Here is a 20,509-nt window from a genome sequence, read left to right on the forward strand (position 1 = left end):
GAGGGAACAGGGGGTCCGTGTCAGGGGCCATTCCTCGAGAGGAGGGGTCTCGGGGAACAAGGGGCTCCGTATTGAGGTCCCTTTCCTGAGAGAACGAGGCGCAGAGTCCCAGCAGGCAGGGCGTCTCCCCCAAGAAGGGGGGCTCTAGGTCCGGCAGGAACCGGGAGTCCGTGTAGGCTCTCCTCCCTCGAGAGAAGGGACGCGGGGTCCTCGCAGGAACGGAGTTCCCCCAGAGAGGAGGGATACAGGGTCCCGGCAGGAACCGAGTTTCGTTTCGGGGTCCCCCGAGAGGAGGGCCACGGGGGTCCAGGCAGGAAAAGGGTTCCGTGTCGGGGTCCCCCTAGAGAGGAGGGGGCGCGGGGTCCCAGCAGGAACGGAGGTCCTTGTCTGGGTCCCCTCCGAGAGGGACGCGAGGTCCAGCCGGGACCCGCAGGGGCTCCGGCGGGTCGGGGCGCGCGTACTCACGTCCAGGATGACGGCGGTGCCCCCGCGCAGCGCGGCGGGGCCCGGCCGGGGGTCGGCGTCGGGGGTGGTGGGAGCGTCGGGGGCCAGCGGCGCCCGAGGCTCGCCCATCCTGGCGCCCACCCAGCGCAGCAGCCCGCCCAGCGCCCGGCCCTGCGGCGGCGGCTCCCGGAGCAGCCTGTGCGCGCCGGCCCTGCACAGGCGCGCCGCCCGCTCGCACATCGCTCCGCCACCGGAGCCCGCCGACCCCCGCCCGCCGCCCGCGCGACCCTCCCGGCGCCGCCCGCCGCCGGGCCCCGCCTCCCTTCTCGGTCCGCGGCCGCGGACACTCGGGACGGCCGGGCGGGGACGGGGGGGCCCGGACCCCGCGCCACGTGCCAGGTCCACCACCCCCACCCCGCCGGGCGCTGCGGCGGGGGCTGCCTGGGGGCGCGGGCCGGTTGGCTGGACCCCGGCAGGCCGGGGAGGGGGCTGCAGCGGAGGAGGCGCGGGGGTGTCTGGCTGCTGGAAGGGGGTCCCTGGGGGCTGCCCCCCCTCCGGAGTCCCCTTCCCATGAGCCCCTCCTCCCCTCGTGGCGCCGCCGCAGGGGCCGGAGCGCTGTGTCCGGCGAGCCCGCAGCGCCCTCTGCTGGTGCCGGCTCTAGGTTCAGCGTTCACACGCCTCAGGCCTCCCCGCCCCATCACTTCCCTGGCACCCACCCTTGCCCTCCAAGGGATTGCACGCCCCCCAGACCTCCCTCTGCCATTACAGAGGCCCAGAACCAATCTACGCCCCAGGACACCTTCCTCCTCTCCCACTCCCACTCATCCACCCACTCAAAGGATTCATTAAGAAACACCTGCCACACAGCAGAGACTCCCTGAGGGAGCAGGAGAACAGTGGGATGCAGACCTCAAATTCTCGCAAAAATACCAGACTTAACGGTCTGACTGAGACTAGAGGGAACCCGGACGTCACGGTCCCCAGACCTTCCATTAGCCCAAGATAGGAACCATTCCCAAAACCAACTCTTCAGACAGGGATTGGACTGGACTGTAAGACAGAAAATGATACTGGTGAGGAGTGAGCTTCTTGGCTCAAGGAGACACATGAGACTATGTGGGCAGCTCCTGTCTGGAAGGAAGGTGAGAAGGCAGAGGGGGACAGGAGTCAGCTCAATGGACACAGGAAATACAGAGTGGAGAGGAGTGTGCTGTCTCATTAGGGGGAGAGCACTACATAGCAAGGTGTATATATATTTTTGTATGAGAGACTGAGTTGATTTGTAAACTTTCACTTAAAGCACAATAAAAATTTTTAAAAATTTAAAAAGAAAAAGAAGTACCTGCCAGGTGCTAGGTCTCGGGCTAGGCACCAGGATCCAACCCCGGGGCACAACACCCCCCTGGTGCAGAGCCATACACTGGAATGATTCCACGAATAAATGAACAACTGAAACTGAGATGCTCTGAAGTGGTGGTGCCATGGGCCACGAGAACCACCAACAGGGGTTTGTGTCAGCGGAAGCTTCCTAGAGGAAGTGACCCTCATGCCAAGTGACTCAAAGGAAGAGAAGGAGTTAAAGAGAGGAGGAAAAAGTCATGGGCTAGAGACCAGCCTGTGCAAAGGCCCTGTGGCAGGCTTGGGCATGGTAGGCAGGAGGAACTGAGAGGACAGTGTGACGGGGAGAGGGGCAGGGAATGTAGGCAGGGGCTGCAAAGACCTCCACAGCACATCAGTCCTGGAACACACCCTCCCCCAAATCTTCTAACATGCTGCCCCCTCACCTGCTTGCACCTGACAATTGCCCCCCACCACACACACACTTGGGGCCCATGGAAGCAGCAGTCAAGAAATCAAATGACATATTGCATTGGGCAAATGTGCTGCAAAAGACCTCTTTAAAGTGTTAAAAAGCAAAGATGTCACTTTGAGGACTAAGCTGCACCTGACCCAAGCCATGGTATTTTCAGTTGCCTCATCTGCATGTGAAAGCCGGACAATGAATAAAGAAAACCAAAGAAAAATTGACACCTTTGAAATACGATGTTGGCGAAGAATATTGAACATACCATAGACTGCCAGAAGAATGTACGATTCTGTCTTGGAAGAAGTACAGCCAGAATGCTCCTTGGAAAAGAGTATGGCAAGACTTCGTCTCACGTACTTTGGACATGTTCAGAAGGGACCAGTCCCTGGAGAAGGACATCATGCTTGGTAAATTAGAGGGTCAGTGAAAAAGAGGAAGACCCTCAACAAGATGGATTGACACAGTGGCTGCAATGATGGGCTCAAGCATAATGAGGACTGTGGGAATGACACAGGACCGGGTGGTGTTTTGTTCTGACGTACATAGGGTCACTACAAGTCAGAACCGGCTCAACGGCGCCTAACAACCCCTACATCTGTATTCTCCCCACCCCAGTCCACAGGCCTCTGGCTCAAAGCGCAGGGTCCCAGGCACCCAGCCACCTCCCCAAATAGAGTCTTTGGACACAGGGTAGAGTTAGGCGCTAGTTTTATTTGGGACCTGTCGGGGTGCTGGCCCCAGTAATCCCAGCTCACATGGGCACCTTTTCCCCTAGATTGCTAATGCAGATCTGCGCTGGGCCTGTGGTCACTGTTGGCTCCTCGGCTTCAGTCTGAGTCCGGAGCAGCCTGTGCCCCTCCTCCTCATCCCCAGAGGCCAGTTGCATGGGCTCATGGCCCCTCCTGTCTCCTGCCAGGAGAAGCCCCCCTCACCGGGGTATCTTTGCAGGGCTGTTGAGATCTCCCCTCCTCCTCAGGGCCTCAGGACGAACACCCTGTGCTAGGGTGGCTTCCTGGTCTCCTTCCTCAGCAGGGAGCTGGCCACAGCCAGGGCACCGCCCTGCACAAACCGCACAAAGTTGTCCCCAGCCAGTGGCCCCACAGCATACAGGCCCTCCTGGTGGGTGCTCTGGTAGGTGAAAGGGTCCACGTCAACAGGGTTCCTCTTGGTGCTCAGTGGCTGGCTGGGGTCCACAGCAAGGTCGGCGCCTCCCCCAGGGAGGAAGGAGAGGTCAGGGTAGGAGCCAATGAGGACCAGCACCAGGGAGACACCAAAGACCTTCTGTCCACCCTGTGGGTCATGGAACACAACCTGGTGGTCTTCCTTGAAGAGTAGCGGCCGGTGCTCGGGGAGGCTGAGGTAGCCCTCATAGGGGCTGGGCGACAGGATGGACTGCTCACGCATCATCTGGTGCACCTTGTGGTACTCGGGGTACAGCATTTTGGGCAGCTGGTTGAACACCAAGCCGGGGTCGTCCACAGCCCGCCGGAAGGCATGAATCACTGGCACGTTGTAGTGACGGGCATACAGGACCGCGTCAGCCGCTGATAGCCCCGCGCCCAAGATGAGGACGGGCTCTGAGGCCGGGGTCACCGCACCTGTCCGCGTGGCCGCCTCTAGGGCTGACAGTTCATGGTGGACGAAGGGCAGGGCCTCCCCCGGGATGTTTAGGCGGGCTGGGCTGTCAGACGTGCCTGTGGCCAGGACTACGTTGCGGGTGCGCAGAGAGAAGGGCTGTGGGCTCTGGTCCTGGGTGGTCAGGAAGCCGCTCACCTGGAAGAGGGGGCTAGGGTCCTGGGACCTGGAACTGCCAGACTCAGGTATACTCCATTCCACAGCTGTGACCACGGCACCGGACACGAAGTTGTGGCCCAGACCCTTCTTGGTCACGTAGTCCCTGTAGTAGTGGGCGATGTCCCCGGCTGTGGCTCGGCTGTTTCGGAGACCTCTACGGCAAAGATGCAGGAGTGGGAGTGTCAGAGAGCAGTCTAGGGTGAGGGGGACAGGCTGGTGGAGATGACTAGATGGTGTCAGCCCTGGGGCCAGGCAGCAGCGGAGCCACCCACTGCCTGTAGGGCTGGGCCAAGTGGTTAAGCTCTGGGAGCTTCAGTCTCTCCTCTGTAAATGGAGCTACTAAGGCCCCTACCTCAGGAGGGGCAGCATAGGGCCAGATTTAGAGTGCAGACTCCAGACCTGGATGCCCAGGTTCAAATTCTGGCTCTGCAGCAGGTTGGAGGCCTGGTGGCATAATGGTTAAGAGCTTGGCTGCTAACCAAAAGGTTGGCAGTTTGACTCCACCAGCCGCTCCTTGGAAACCCTATGGGGCAGTTCTACTGTGACTTTTTGGGTCGTTATGAGGCATCACAGCAGGTTGGCTCTGTGCCTCAGCTTTCTCACTTGTAAACTAATGATGATGACGGTGACAGTACACTTCTTGGTTGTTAGAGAATTATGGGGGTAGATACTAATGAAATGCTTAGAACAGACTCTGGCAGGTAGCTAGTGCCACTATTATTATTGCCTCAAAGGATTAAACAATATTCCATGTAAACACAGTATGATTCCATTTTTATAGCATTCAGAAACTGGCAGGTCAAGAGAGTGTCTACCTCTGGGGAGGAGGGTGGGATGGTGACTGGGGATCTATTTCTTGATTCTGGGTAGCCATAACACGGGTGTCCCCTTTGAGAAAACCTCTCCACCTGTACATACATGAGGTGTGTACTTTTCTACATGTAGGCTATATTTCAATAAAACATTTAAAAAATGGAAAGCACTTAGCAGAGTGCCCAGCCCATGTAACAACAACAGTGGGTATTTTATTACTATTACTACCATGCTCCTTTCCAGCCACAGTGCCAGGAGGGCCAGTGCTCCTCATGGTTAAGTTGCAAGTTTGGGGAAATTTCAGCCCGCCACTATATCTAGCTGTGTGACCTCGGGTGCTTTACTGTACCCAGCTTGTAGAGAGATTGCTAAGGATGAACTTGCTTAATGCAGAATTGTAAGCGACATGCCAACACCAAAACCGACCAAACCTGTTTCCGTCAAGTTGGTTCTGACTCATAGTGACCCTATAGGACAGAGTAGAACTGCCCCATATGGTTCCAAGGAGCAGCTGGTGGATTCGAACTGCCAACCATTTGGTTAGCAGCCACAGCACTTAACCACTACGCCACCAGGGTTTCCCATGCCAACACACAGGTGGCTAAATGCCACACTGTAGCATGAGCTTGGACCACATCCCCCAAGACCACTTCAGCCACCTTAATTCAGCCAATCCTCGACTGACACTTGAGCTCTGGAAACGAAGCTATTTCTGTGGGTTTGTCATTTCCCCCACCTTTGTTGTCATAAAAATTATTAAAAACAAACAAACAAACTCTCCCAGGAAGATGTTGCATAAAGGGTTGTTTAGAGTAATGAAAAATGGGCAAGAACCTAAAAACCCTGTGACAGTGGCAGCGCCATGAGGGTGTGGAGCATGTCCATTGTGTCTTTTTGCTCCGACACCTAAGCGCGAGGTGCAGCACCATCATAAGGACTCAGTGAAGATTTGCTGAAGAGGAGCTGCTCAGCCACCAAGGACTCAAGCTCAGACAGAGGGGACAGCCAAGATGCTCTAGGGGTGGTGAGACAAGCTGACGTGGCAGTGGGAGGTGTCAAGAGAGAGCCTCCCCTCTTTCTCTTTTACACGGAGGATATAAAAGGGTATGTTTACAATTGCAATACAAGTTTCTGCCTGTCTGTTAATATCATTACATGGGCCTCAATGTGTTCTACCAAGTTTGTGCCTGTCATGGCCCCCAGCCGTCATAGGAAACAGGGCTTCCTATACAAGAGCAGAGACCACTCCGTGGAGGTGTCTGCTGGGAGCAGCTTCTCATTTCAGCAGCTCTAAGCGTTGTCCCAGGAAGATCAGGGCCTGGATTCCTTTATCCAACAATACAGCTGTATCTGGGGGGCCAAGGTGTCCGGTGTGGGCATATACAGAGCCCGAAATAAGACGGGGAGAAAATGCCCACAAAAGTGGCGGTGTTAGGTAGAAGTGCGGGGCTGGGGTTGGTTGTCTTCCTTTTCTCAATTTTCTGTAGTATAGTTATGTTTTTAATGCAAAAGCATTTTTTTTTTAAAGGAAGTATACCCTCAGCTGACTTAGAGGGAATGAGATCGTTCCAGACCAGGCTCAGAGTAGTGGGCGGGGCAGCAGGGAGACCAGGGGGCCCTGGAACCTGGGTCAGAGTATAGGGGGTCATGGGGGGCAGGGAGCTGGTGGTCACCTTACCTGGGCCTCCTTAGAGTCTGGGATGCTATGGGGAGGCCAAGCCAGGGGTCGTGTGGCAGGGTGGAAGGAGCATTGGACAGGGAGTCCTGGGGCAAGCCCAGCACTGCTGCTCACTACCCCTGTGGTCCTGGGCAGGTCCTGTCCCTGCCTGGTCCTCGGTTTCCCCTCTGGAGGATGAGGAAGGACCAGATGAGCCCTGAGGGCCCTTGAACTCTGGCTCCTGGACTCAGGGTGGGAGGGGCTTCCCAGCTGGCCTTACCTCCGCTTTTTGCGCATCCAGTCCTTGACCTGCAGATCTGGGAGCCCCATCCACTGGCCTTGACTCAGGGTCACTGTGGAGCCTTCAATGGACTGCATGAAAGAGAAGGCCTTCAGTCCAGACCTCTGCTATCCACTCGGGGAGGAAGGCAGGGGAGGCCTTACCTGGGGCTGGTGGGGAAGGAGAGTGGGAGGGGGAGGCAGGTGAAAAGGGGGAGAGGAGGGGAAAGAGAAGGAGGCTTGGGTAGAGGTGGCCTAACCCCACCGCACCCGCTTACTCACATGCCAGGCGCCCCCGGGCAGGTTCCGGCCCAGTACCACATGGGGGATGGCTCGCTCCTTCTGGCGCTTCCAGGTGAGCACCGACTCCAAGTTTCCCCCGAAGTCTGTATCTGGCCGCAGGAGGGAATCAAAGAGCAGGGCCACAGGGCTTTGGCACCGGCCTTCGAGGCCTTCAGACAGGTAATCCAGGTCCTGGAGGGGAGCGGAAGTCAGAGAGGCCACAGGGGAAGGCGGGTTGGTTTCCCAGAGCCGAGGGGTGGGCAGGACTGTGGGGACTGGGGCCAGGCTGTTTCCTTGAGGCTGAGACAGCCACAGTGGGGGCTGTGTGTGAGCGCTCACTCTGGGGTCTCTCCAGGAGCCCAAGGACCCCAGACCACTGGCTGAGCAGGAAAGAATAAGAAGGGACTCGAGCAACTGCCTAGTCCTGCATTCCCATTCTAATGTCAGGGGTCAGACAGGCTCGGGAAATGCTGCCTCCCAGAAGTGGATGATGCCTATCAGCACGTTAAAGGCTCTGAAAAGTTCCGCAACAGCCATTTTACCTGTTTGACTAGTTAATTACCCAGCGTTTCCCAGGTCCGCTGGATTAGGGACACTGTCTGGGCACATTATTCTGAGGAAACAGTGTGCTATAGGAGACACTGGGAACGGGCTGCTCTAGACCAAATACTGGTCTACTTCCTTCACCAGCCAACTCGGGGGTGGATGCCTGCCTGAAGCGGGAGGTGAACAAGGAAAGGCCTCCTGGAGGTAAGGGGAGTAGAGGGTGGATTTCCAGGCCCTTCTTGGAAGGGGGAATGGAACTGAAATTTCTGGGGCAGTTTCTCAACCTGGGCACAACCGACATTCTCAGTAGTGGTGGCGTTGTAAGTGTTTAACAGCATCCCTGGCCTCTGCCCACTAGATGCCAGTAGCACCCTCCACACAGTTGTGACAGCCAAAAATGTCTCTAGACACTGCCAAATGTCCCCTGGGTACAACCATTTATCTAATTGAGTGCTCCCAGTAACTTCAGCAAGGAAAATGCTGCTCTTTTTCACCTCATACTTGAGGAAACTGGGGTGCTGAAAGGTTAAGTAACTTGCCCGTGGTCACACAGCTGACAAGTAGAAGAGCAAGGACTCAAACTTGGACAGACGGGACAGCCAAGATGTTCTAGGGGTGGTGAGACAAGCTGATGTAGCAGTGGGAGGTGTCAAGAGAGAGCCCCTCTTTCTCTTTCACAATTTCCGTGGCTGATTTCGTGGCCTCTCGTGTTCTGTGTTGGGCCTCGTTTCCTGCAAACACGTTCTCTTTTTCCCCTGGGAAGCTGGGAAATTCTTCTGAGGGGGTGACCCACCTGGTCCAGGATGGAGACCCCTGGCGCCTCGGTGAGCTTCCTCTGCAGCAGGGGGTGAGGGTGGACAGCGCCTGGCTTCACGTAGGGGGTGTAGCCTGAGAGCAGGTAGGACAAGCAGATGCCCGAGGGGCCATTGCCTGGGGGGAGAAGGCAGGGGGCAATATGGGTGCAGGGATGGAAGGCAGCATTTTTAGGCAAAACAGACCACCACCGAGGGCTTTGGTCATGATCTGAATCATTCATTCATTTATCCTTTATTCATAAAAATAAAAATCAAGCATTTACTAAGCCTCTAGCATATTCCAGGTGCTATGCATGATAATAATCAATAAAAAAATAATGAACAATTGTTGAGAGCTTACTATGTTTCAGGGACTGTACTAAGAGCATTGGACAGCAGCAGTAATGAAGTAATGGTAATAATATCTAACATTATCAAGTGCTTACCATGTATCAAAGGAGCCCTGGTGGCACAAAGGCTAAGCACTCAGCTGCTAACCGAAAGGTTGGCAGTTTGAACCCACCCAGTGGCTCTGCAGGAAAAAGACCTGGCAAAGTGCTTCCATAAAGATTACAGCCAAGAAAGTCCAGTGGGGCAGTTCCACTGTCACACGGGGTCATTATGAGTCAGAATTGACTCGAAGGCACCCAACAACAACTATGGGTCAGACATTGTGTCGAGTGATTTTAGTAATAAAAATAATAATAAACCGACAGATGGAGATGCTGTATCAGGCCTCACAAGAACCCTAAAGTGCATGCATTATCTTACTGAGCACTCCCAATAACTTTAGTAAGAGAAATGCTACTCTTTTTCTCCTTTTTTTTTACATGAGGACTGGCACAGAGAGGTTAAGTAATTTGCCCGTGGTCACACAGCCAGCAAGTATAAAAGGGAGGATTCAAACCCGGACAGAGGGAACCCTTGGGAATGTGATGGCGATTCCGAGATCACTAAAAACTGGCCACAGCCCCTGAAAGCTGACCATCTGGCAGGTCGAACGAACGAGTCAGATATTATACTACAGACAGAGAAGTGTCTGGGTGAGCGAGCACAGGAGCCACGGGGGGCCAGGAGGGGTGCTAAGCCACCTGTAGGGCCAGCTGCCTCCAACTTTGAACATCCGTGGAACTCCCTGTTTGTGGTAGTTCTTGGGCAATTAATCAGGTCCAACCCCCTGACAGCTCTTCTATTCTTTTTTTTTCCTCTTCTTCTAATCTTGTGCTATTCAGAGTATTACCCATCCATAGGATATCATTAGGGCAAACCACAGGAAATGGCCAACATTTAACTGATTTTGACTTACAAAAATGGCCATTCTGTGTGGGTCCACCTGCTGCCTGCGTAGAGGAATCATCTGTGCCCCATTTTTGCAGGCCCCTGAGGCCAGGGGCCACATGCTGCTGCTGTGTGTCCCCTCAGTGGGTACCTAGCACAGGGTAAGCACCCGGCAGACATGTTGGACCTGATGTAGTTCTGGGAGCGTGTGAGGCATGAGATTCAGGAGCAGAGGACCCTGCAGCCACGCCCTGGCTCCCTCCACTCACTAGCTGTGTTTCCTTGGGCAAGGCACCTCCCCTGGCTGACCCTCAGTTCCCTCTCTGTAAAATGGGAACAGCAGGGGCCACGGCTGCCTTCCTCTGTAGGAAGGATCTGCCAAGATGGTAGAGGTGGTCAGGAATGCGTGCAGCTTTGCAGCGCTGTCCACCAGATGTGGTATGTGAGCCGTGGACGTGATGTTCAATTTTCTAGTAGCCACATTAGAAAAAGTAAAAAGAAACTGGTGAAATTAATTTTAATAATATAGTTTTAAATCTATTGATCAAAATAAAAACAGATACTTTAACTCTTATTTTCACACAGTCTTTGAATTCCCTTATGTGTTTTATATCTTAGGAGTCCCTGAGTGGCACAAACAGTTAAGTGCTCGACTTCTAGCCAAAAGTTTGGAGGTTCGAACCCACCCATAGCTGCCTCGGAGGAGAGGCCTGGCAATCTGCTTCCAAAAGGTCACAGCCTTGAAAACCCTGTGGAGTAGTTCTACTCTGCACACATGGGGTCGCCAGGAGTCAGAGTCGACAGCAACTAACAACAACGACAATTTTATACTTATAGCACATCTCAAAGTGGACTAGCCACGTTTCACATGCTTGGTTGCCACACGTGGCTGTGGCCACTGTACTGGGCAGTGCAGACTCACAGCTTAAGACTGCCAGCTTAGGGACCAGGCCCATCCTCGCCCTGCTGGCTGACCCTTCCAGTCTTGCCTCATGGGTTCTTGAGAGGATTAAATGGGATGATGTTTTATAAATCACTAAGCATAGCTCCAGCCACACAGTGGACACTTGATGGCTAAATTAAATACCCCAGGTGTAAAGGGAGGCCAGGCCTGGCCTTCCCCAGCTCCTGACTGCAGGCCTCTGTTGGCACCCTTCACTCAGTGCCAGCCCTGCCCCTGCCCTGGGCACCCTACTCACCAATGATCACAGCTGCAAGGGGCTCAGAGCTGCTGGCATCGAGGTGGTCCTTCATTGAGGAGTTCATGGCTGCAGCTGGCAGGGGTCTTGGCACTGGCAGCTGACCTGGGGACAGAGATTAGGCCTTGGTGTCACTTCCTGGCTACAGGGTGGCCTCTGTGGGCTCAGGGTGGAGTCCAAATTCCCCCGGAGGAATACTGACTCCTCTTCTCCTTTCTCCCAATAGGCCTGTCTCCCTGGACCCTGAGTTATACGGTACTCCTGCCCAGCATGCCCCCTCCCTTCCCCTCCCCTAGCCTGGTTACCTGGGCAGGCTCTAGCCCCCCCAGCCTCACTGCCTACTGATGCTGGGACAGTAACCACACTTGCAGCTCATTATCTATCTTCCACAAGGCCATCGCAGCCCTGCCCAGGGACAAGCCCTGCCCAGTCCACATCATGGTCTAGTAGTGTAGCCTGTGGACTTTGGAGCCATAACCTGGGCCTTCTTAGCAGGGCGACCCTGGGCCTATTCCTGGACGTCTGGGGCTCTGTTTCTTCATCACAAACTGGGAATAGTAATAATTTTCTACAGCACAGTGGTTAAGAGCTCTGCTGCCAACCAAAAGGTCGGCAGTTTGAATCCACGAGCTGCTTCTTGGAAACCCTATGGGGCAGTTCCACTCTGTGCTATAGGGTTGCTATGAGTCGGAATCAATTCCATGGCAACGGGTTTGGTTTGTTTTTGTTTTGTTTTTCTACCTCATAGTGTTGTTGGGGGACGCAGTAAGATAACTGACACGAAGCACCTGCCAGGAATAAATCTGCAATTGGGAAAAGACAAGGGCTTATTTCCATGGAAACTTTGGAAGCCAGTCACTTGGGTTTAGGGAAAGGCTGAAAGCCTGCTGTTCTCTGGAGCACCAACGCCCCCTGCTGGCCCAGCAGCTCAAATCACTCGACGGGACCCAAACACAGTTTTCAGGGCTGCAGAGGCCTGGGGAAACTGGGGGCTCACTCCCCCAGCCCAGGTAACAGTGGCCACCAGCCTCACCTGCCATCTACTTGATAGTTGTCTGAGGACCACAGGACAATGTGAGCGCATGTGGGATGGTTGGTGATTAGTGCTTTTCTCATATCCTCACGCTGACCCCATGGGGTAAATGCTATCGATCCTATTATCCCATTTCACAGATGCATACACTGGGGCTCAAAGAGGTTGTACAAATGGCTCAGTGTCACGCGAGTGGCATTTTAGCCCAGAGCTGCTGGTGCCCCGGCTTTGCCTAACCTCTGTGCCATCGTCTATCCCTGCAGGGGGACCCGGGACACGTCATGGCAAAAGGCTGAAGCTGGTGGGTACAGGGCCTGGCTGGGGACCACAGATGCCTACCCAGAGTGTGGGCCCAGGGCCCACAGCTTGTGGAATTCTTCCAAAGAAGGCCGAAATCTGCACTTTTATGTGATTTCTCTGATTTAGGAGAGTGGGCAATAGATTCCCATTTTTGGAAAATCTCAAACAGGTCCTACAACACTGCTGAGCCCGCATGCAACCTCTGATGTGTGCAGGGGACAGAAACCCCAGATTCACTGTCGGGCAGGTTCCCACAAATGGACGAGGGGCAGGAGCCGGAGCAGGCCAGTGAGAGGAGCTGGGCACTGCCCATGATGACAACTGCTGACCTTGCATAGCACTTTACAGTTTGTGAGGAGTTTGCTCCGAAGTGATAGTGTTTGGTCCTCTCGGCGACACTGAGAGGTGCACTGGGTGACCTCTATCTTGTAGGTGAGGAAAGGGAGGCTCGGGGTGAAGGATGTGCCCAGCGTCACACCACAGCTGCAGCGGGGCAATTCAGGGGCCCAGGCTCCCTCATGGGTACTCTCACATGCCCTGTGAATAAACTTCCTTGCCTGTCCAAGTCAGGCCCACGCCCCCAGTGTCCAGGGCCTCCCTCCTTCCCTGGGGAGACGACAGGAACCTCATAGCCTTCTCCATGCCCCCTTTTTTTTCCAGGGCCCTGTGCTGTCTACCTGAGGGAAGGTTTTAGAGTGACAGCATTGCCACCAATAATAATAAACAGCTAGCACTTGCACATGCCATGGAGTTGGCTATGTGCGAAGCGTGTTCTAGGTGCTTTGTACATGTCAACTCATGGAGTCCTTATTTAATTGGGCTGTTATAAGTACTCTTACTATCACTCCCAGTACCGATGGGGAAACTGAAGCCCAGAGAGCTTCTCAGCTGGCTTTTACAGTCTGTGAGGAGATTGCCCAAGCTCGCACGGGCGGAGCTCCAGTGTCCCAGGGGCCCTCCAGGCCAAGCTTGTCTCTGATCACCCCGAAGCTTGGTCCCAGCACTGGTGCCAGCAGGTAGCTGATACTTCCAGCCTAGACAGTCTCTCACTGATGGGCGCTGGCTGGCCAGGCTGCCCTGACCAATGGGATCAGAGTTCCCAGGGCACTTCCTCCTGGCACCCCCTTGGCCAACGGGCCTCTACTCCTCATCTTTGCTGTCTTGGGGAATAACAGTAGGGGTACATGGGGCATCTTTGCTTAGTGCTATCCACCTGTTGTCTCCTTCAACCCGCCTGTGGAGGGGGCTCCTCCTTCCACCTTACAGATGGGGAAACTGAGGCTCGGGGAGGTGAAGTCACTTCCTGAGGTTACAGAGCTAGGATTTGATCCCTGTGGGCTAAGCCCACAGCCATGCATGGAACCTGGACACCATCTACCTGTGCTCCACCTGTCTGGGCCATGCCCCCCCCAAACCTGTCCTTTTGTGTTCTCCACCACCCAATAAGGAGGTGGAGCCCTTTGTTGATAGACAAGGAGTCCAAACTGCTTGCCCCTTTCACCTTTTGTGGGAGGGGCAGGAGCCTGACTTAACCGCGGGAACTTTTTTTTTTTTTTAATTTTTATCGAGCTTCAAGTGAACATTTACAAATCAAGTCAGTCTGTCACATATAAGTTTATATACATCTTACTCCATACTCCCACTTGCTCTCCCCCTAATGAGTCAGCCCTTCCAGTCTCTCCTTTTGTGACAATTTTGCCAGCTTCCAACCCTCTCTACCCTCCCACCTCCCCTCCAGACAGGAGATGCCAACACAGTCTCAAGTGTCCACCTGGTACAAGTAGCTCACTCTTCATCAGCATCTCTCTCCTACCCACTGTCCAGTCCCTTTCATGTCTGACGAGTTGTCTTTGGGAATGGTTCCTGTCCTGGGCAACAGAAGGTTTGGGGACCATGACCGCCGGGATTCCTCTAGTCTCAGTCAGACCATTAAGTAATGGCTTTTTGTGAGAATTTGGGATCTGCATCCCACTGATCTCCTGCTCCCTCAGGGGTTCTCTGTTGTGCTCCCTGTCAGGGCAGTCATCGGTTGTGGCCGGGTACCAACTAGTTCTTCTGGCCTCAGGATGATGTAAGTCTCTGGTTCACATGGCCCTTTCTGTCTCTTGGGCTTATAGTTATCGTGTGACCTTGGTGTTCTTCATTCTCCTTTGATCCAGGTGGGTTGAGACCAACTGATGCATCTTAGATGGTCTCTTGTTAGCATTTAAGACCCCAGACGCCACATTTCAAAGTGGGATGCAGAGTGTTTTCATAATAGAATTATTTTGCCAATTGACTTAGAAGTCCCCTTAAACCACAGTCCCCAAACCCCCGCCCTTGCTCCGCTGACGTTTGAAGCATTCAGTTTATCCCGGAAACTTCTTTGCTTTTGGTCCAGTCCAGTTGAGCTGACCTTCCATGTATTGAGTATTGTCCTTCCCTTCACCTAAAGTAGTTCTTATCTACTAACGAATCAGTAAATAACCCTCTCCCACTCTCCCTCCCTCCCCCCCTTGTAACCACAAAAGTATGTGTTCTTCTCAGTTTATACTATTTCTCAAGATCTTATAATAGTGGTCTTATACAATATTTGTCCTTTTGCCTCTAATTTCGCTCAGCATAATGCCTTCCAGGTTCCTCCATGTTATGAAATGCTTCACAGATTCATTACTGTTCTTTATCGATGCGTAATATTCCATTGTGTGAATATACCACAATTTATTTAACCATTCATCTGTTGATGGACACCTTGGTTGCTTCCAGCTTTTTGCTATTGTAAACAGAGCTGCGATAAACATGGGTGTGCATATATCCGTTCATGTGAAGGCACTTATTTCTCTAGGGTATATTCCGAGGAGCAGGATTTCTGGGTTGTATGGTAGTTCTATTTCTAACTGTTTAAGATAATGCCAGATAGATTTCCAAAGTGGTTATACCATTTTACATTCCCACCAGCAGTGTATAAGAGTTCCAATCTCTCTGCAGCCTCTCCAACATTTATTATTTTGTGTTTTTTGGATTAATGCCAGTCTAGTTGGTGTGAGATGGAATCTCATCGTAGTTTTAATTTGCATTTCTCTAATGGCTAATGATTGAGAGCATTTTCTCATGTATCTGTTAGCTGCCTGAATATCTTCTTTAGTGAAGTGCGTGTTCATATCCTTTGCCCACTTCTTGATTGGGTTGTTTGTCTTTTTGCGGTTGAGTTTTGACAGAACCACATAGATTTTAGAGATCAGGTGCTGGTCGGAGATGTCATTGCTGAAAATTCTTTCCCAGTCTGTAGGTGGTCTTTTTACTCTTTTGGTGAAGTCTTTAGATGACCATAGGTGTTTGATTTTTAGGAGCTCCCAGTTATCTGGTTTCTCTTTGTCATTTTTGGTAATGTTTTGTATTCTGTTTATGCCTTGTATTAGGGCTCCTAAGGTTGTCTCTATTTTTTCTTCCATGATCTTTATCATTTTAGTCTTTATGTTTAGGTCTTTGATCCACTTGGAGTTAGTTTTTGTGCATGGTGTGAGGTATGGGTCCTGTTTCATTTTTTTGCAAATGGATATCCAGTTATGCCAGCACCATTTGTTAAAAAGACTATCTTTTCCCCAATTAACTGACACTGGGCCTTTGTTAAATATCAGCTGCTCATATATGGATGGATTTATATCTGGGTTCTCAATTCTGTTCCATTGGTCTATGTGCCTGTTGTTGTACCAGTACCAGGCTGTTTTGTCTACTGTGGCTGTATAATAGGTTCTGAAATCAGGTAGAGTGAGGCCTCCCACTTTCTTTTTCTTTTTCAGTAATGCTTTACTTATCCGAGGCTTCTTTCCCTTCCATATGAAGTTGGTGATTTGTTTCTCCATCACATTAAAAAATGACATTGGAATTTGGATCGGAAGTGCATTGCATGTATAGATGGCTTTTGGTAGAATAGACATTTTTACTATGTTAAGTCTTCCTATCCATGAGCAAGGTATGTTTTTCCACTTAAGTAGGTCCTTTTTAGTTTCTTGTAGTAGTACTTTGTAGTTTTCTTTGTATAGGTCTTTTACATCTTTGGTAAGATTTATTCCTAAGTATTTTATCTTCTTGGGGGCTACTGTGAATGGTATTGATTTGGTGATTTCCTCTTCGATGTTCTTTTTGTTGATGTAGAGGAATCCAAGTGATTTTTGTATGTTTATCTTATAACCTGAGGCTCTGCCAAACTCTTCTATTAGTTTCAGTAGTTTTCTGGAGGATTCCTTAGGGTTTTCTGTGTATAAGATCATGTCATCTGCAAATAGAGATAATTTTACTTCCTCCTTGCCAATCCAGATGCCCTTTATTTCTTTGTGTAGCCTAATTGCTCTGGCTAGGACCTCTAGCACAATGTTGAATAAGAGCGGTGATAAAGGGCATCCTTGTCTGGTTCCCGTTCTCAAGGGAAATGCTTTCAGGCTCTCTCCATTTAGAGTGATGTTGGCTGTTGGCTTTGTATAGATGCCCTTTATTATGTTCAGAAATTTTCCTTCCATTCCTATTTTGCTGAGAGTTTTTATCATAAATGGGTGTTGGACTTTGTCAAATGCCTTTTCTGCATCAATTGATAAGATCATGTGGTTTTTGTCTTTTGTTTTATTTATATGGTGGATTACATTAATGGTTTTTCTAATATTAAACCAGCTATGCAGATGACACAACCTTGCTTGCTGAAAATGAAGAGGACCTGAAGCACTTACTAATGAAGATCAAAGACCACAGCCTTCAGTTTGGATTGCACCTCAACATAAAGAAAACAAAAATCCTCACAACTGGACCAATGAGCAACATCATGATAAACGGAGAAAAGATTGAAGTTGTCAAGGATTTCATTTTACTTGGATCCACAATCAACAGCCACGGAAGCAGCAGTCAAGAAATCAAAAGATGCATTGCACTGGGCAAATCTGCTACAAAGGACCTCTTTAAAGTTTTGAAGAGCAAAGATGTCACCTTGAAGACTAAGGTGCGCTGCATGTGAAAGCTGGACAATGAATAAGGAAGACCAAAGAAGAATTGACACCTTTGAATTGTGGTGTTGGTGAAGAATATTGAATATACCATGGACTGCCAAAAGAATGAACAAATCTGTCTTAGAAGAAGTACAACCAGAATGCTCCTTAGAAGCGAGGATGGCGAGACTGCATCTTACACACTTTGGACATGTTGTCAGGAGGGATCAGTCCCTGGAGAAGGACATCATGCTTGGCAGAGTACAGGGTCAGCGGAAAAGAGCAAGACCCTCAACAAGGTGGATTGACACAGTGGCTGCAACAATGAGCTCAAGCATAACAACGATTGTAAGGATGGCTCAGGACTGGGCAGTATTTTGTTCTTTTGTGCATAGGGTCACTATGAGTCAGAACCAACTCGATGGCACCTAACAACAACAACAACAACCCTGAGGCCACCGTGCTGTGAGGAAGTCCAAACTAATCCACATGGAGAGACCCCAAGACTATGCGAACGGAGAGAAAGAGATGCCCCCACTTTTCCACATCCAGCCATGGTCTGACTACAACAGCAGAAAAGACTCCCAGGGTCAGACCCACCCAGACGGGCCCTTTCTGAATTCCTGACCCAAAGAAACCATGAGAGATAATAAAATTATTGTAATTGTTTAAGCAACTAAGTTTTGGGGTGATATGTTATGTAGTAATAGATCATTAGAACATCAACCTTTGATTTTGACTATTCTTTTTTTTTTAATTGTACTTTAGATGAAAGTTTACAGAACAAACTAGCTTCTCATTATACCATTAGTGTACATATTGTTTTGTGACATTAGTTACCAATCCCATGACATATCAACGCTCTTCGTTCTAGACCTTGGGTTCCCTATTACCAGCTTTCCTGTCCCCTCCTGCCTTCTAGTCCTTGCCCCTGGGCTGATGTGCCCATTTAGTCTTGTTTTGTTTTATGGGCCTGTCTAATCTTTGGCTGAAGCGTGAACCTCAGGAGTGACTTCATTACTGTGCTAAAAGGGTGTCCAGGGGCTATACTCTTGGGGTTTCTCCAGTCTCTGTCAGGTCAGTAAGTCTGGTCTTTTTTTGTGAGTTAGAATTTTGTTCTACATTTTTCATCATGTGGTTTTTGTCTTTTGTTTTATTTATATGGTGGATTACATTAATGGTTTTTCTAATATTAAACCAGCCTTGCATACCTGGTATAAATCCCACTTGGTCATGGCGGATTATTTTTTTGATATGTTGTTGAATTCTCTTGGCAACGGCGGGAACTTTTGAACTCCAAGTCAAGTGCTCCCTCCCAGCACCACCAGGATGCCACAGTCATGAGGTCACACAGTCCAGGACCGACCCATCGATCACTTCCTGTGCAGAAAAGCTGCCCGGGAGCCCTGATCCCTGAGAGCTCTCCCACCATGGAGTAGACCCGCTGAAAACGCACAGAATATAATGTGAAAGCTTCACACTTTTCCATTTCTTTCCCACTTTTACGGTTTATGAAGTTGGAAGCATCCATTTTTTAATTTTAACTTCTGAAGTCCCTCTGAAGATGGAAAATATTACTGGAAAAAAGTTAAAAATCGACTCTTCGAAATTCACGAAACCAAGTAAGCATAAAGCAAATGGAAATAAGGGCAGCTTTACGGGATGTTGCGTCTGCGTTTGTGGCATTGACGATCCAGAGGCCATCAGAGCTTAAAACTGCACCAAGACGGGGACAGCTGTATTGGCCGCGCTTGCTGCACACTCTGGCCCTCAGACCATCTGACTTTGAGGACAGCCCTGCCAGGCGCGTTTTCTCGTGCCAATTGCACGGTCGGGAAAACCGAGGTGAGAGGCGCCCTGCCCAGGGCCGCCCAAGAACGTCTGAGTCCACGCCATGAGCACAAATCTTAGTTCTGCCCTCGTACCTGTGCGACCCTGGCAGAGTCCCTGGACCTCTGTCAGTACGAAGCGCGATCACAAAGACACCGAGAAACAGCACGCCCCCGGGGCGCGGGCTGGACCGGGCTGTGAGCCTGGTGCAGCAGGGCCTCCCCTAGCGCCCCGGTGCCACCTCCCTCCCAGGCGGCCCCACCAAGACCCCAGGGTCTCCCTGGGCCTCCAGCCCTCCAGCCCAGCACCCTTGAGCCTGCCGTGGGAAGCTAGTCCCTGGGGTCCCCATGCTTGGCTGAGGGTCGGTACAGTGAGCTCGGTCCGGCGGGCGGCTGGACCCAGCGGGTTCGGCAGGGCGCTGGAGGCCACGCCTCCTTCCCTCCTGGAGCCCGGTCCAGGGTCGGGCGATCACGTGCCCCGGGCGGGTGGGCAGCAGGGCAGTGGCTGGATCCGGGCACTCGCCAACTAGGGGTGACCCTGGCAGGGGGAGACGCGGGCCGGGCTGGGTGGGGGGGCCCGGGGCTTCGGGACCTCCTGGGAGTCCCGCCCGGTTCCAGGGCCTGCAGACCCGGACCCAGCTGGCCACCCCTCCTCCAGGCCTGGCCGGGGTCACTCACCTGATGGGCAGCTGGTGTAGGTGGCCGGCGAGCCTAGCCGGCGGTGCACGAGAAACTGGGGTCACAGCGCCCGCTGCGGGAGCGGGACACCCGTCGCCTGTGGGGACTTGAGAGGCAGTGAGCGGCGAGGGGGAAGCGAGGGTATTTCACCGAGCGGCGGCGGGCGGGGCCGGGCAGTTACTTTCATAAGCGTGACTCAGCAGGCCCTGGATGAATGAACTTGTACACCCGGGGCGGGTGCACGCTGCGAGCCAGGGCGGCCTTGAAGGGGCCCCGGGGCGGGCACCTGCCTCCCACCAGCCTGGCCCCGCGCTGGCTCTCTCATTCCACTCAGATTCCACCCCAGGCGCCTCTTCCCCACCCCAGCCCCCAGCCTGCCCAGGCTGCAAGTCCCCCTCTGCACCTACTGGCTGGGGGAGGCTGGGCAAACTGCTCATGGCCGACCCTCAGTTTCCTCATCTGAAAAATGGGGCTAAGGAACAGCCTCTCCTGCCTGTGGTGGGTATAGGCTTAAATGACACCACTTGTCTCCCTCCCATGCTGACCACAGGAAGCCCCTCCCAGTTTAGATCCCATTTTCTTCCTTACGTTTCTTCTTTAGCAGGTATCCCTTCGCACCTCACACCTTGCTGGTTATTAGTTAGTCTTGTTCTTGTCTCTGTCCCTAAACCAGAATGTGGGCACAGTGTCGGCAGGGAGTTATGTCTCCTGTGTCTAGAATAGTGCCACACACAATAGTGGGCACTCAAATTTTGTTGAAAGGAAGGAAGGAAGGTAGAGCAGAGTCTGGTCCATAGGGCTCAGGACCTATTAGCTATTATTTC

At 52.2% G+C, this 20,509-nt stretch overlaps 1 protein-coding gene across 2 annotated transcripts; it reads right to left on the reverse strand.

Annotated features, from left to right (window-relative positions):
• Nucleotides 1-2,663: 2,663 nt before the first annotated feature.
• On the reverse strand, nucleotides 2,664-19,910 carry OSGIN1 (oxidative stress induced growth inhibitor 1). 2 transcript variants are annotated; one of them, XM_064273733.1, is made up of 6 exons: nucleotides 19,686-19,910; nucleotides 10,894-10,998; nucleotides 8,416-8,510; nucleotides 7,077-7,268; nucleotides 6,796-6,887; nucleotides 2,664-4,199 (listed from the first exon to the last, which is right to left on the reverse strand). In XM_064273733.1, the coding sequence occupies exons 2-6, from the start codon at nucleotides 10,958-10,960 to the stop codon at nucleotides 3,251-3,253; spliced, it is 1,395 nt and encodes a 464-aa protein (XP_064129803.1). In that variant the 5' UTR covers nucleotides 10,961-10,998; nucleotides 19,686-19,910; the 3' UTR covers nucleotides 2,664-3,250. The 2 variants fall into 2 exon arrangements, with proteins under 2 accessions (XP_064129803.1, XP_003418132.1); XM_003418084.4 differs by having other exon boundaries at nucleotides 8,416-8,552; nucleotides 19,686-19,908.
• Nucleotides 19,911-20,509: the final 599 nt, after the last annotated feature.

The sequence above is a fragment of the Loxodonta africana genome, chromosome 21 (assembly GCF_030014295.1).
Source record: "Loxodonta africana isolate mLoxAfr1 chromosome 21, mLoxAfr1.hap2, whole genome shotgun sequence".
NCBI classification, from domain to species: domain Eukaryota; kingdom Metazoa; phylum Chordata; class Mammalia; order Proboscidea; family Elephantidae; genus Loxodonta; species Loxodonta africana.

What these genes read in the sequence shown, in the direction of transcription:
- OSGIN1 (XM_003418084.4), bottom strand. Translation starts at nt 10,960, where the DNA reads ATGAACTCCTCAATGAAGGACCACCTCGATGCCAGCAGCTCTGAGCCC. An exon ending in CCTTGCAGCTGTGATCATTG is followed by an intron (nt 8,553 to 10,893) that starts GTGAGTAGGGTG and finishes TTCTCCCCCCAG; the next exon opens with GCAATGGCCCCTCGGGCATC. An exon ending in TGGATGCGCAAAAAGCGGAG is followed by an intron (nt 4,200 to 6,795) that starts GTAAGGCCAGCT and finishes TCTTTGCCGTAG; the next exon opens with AGGTCTCCGAAACAGCCGAG.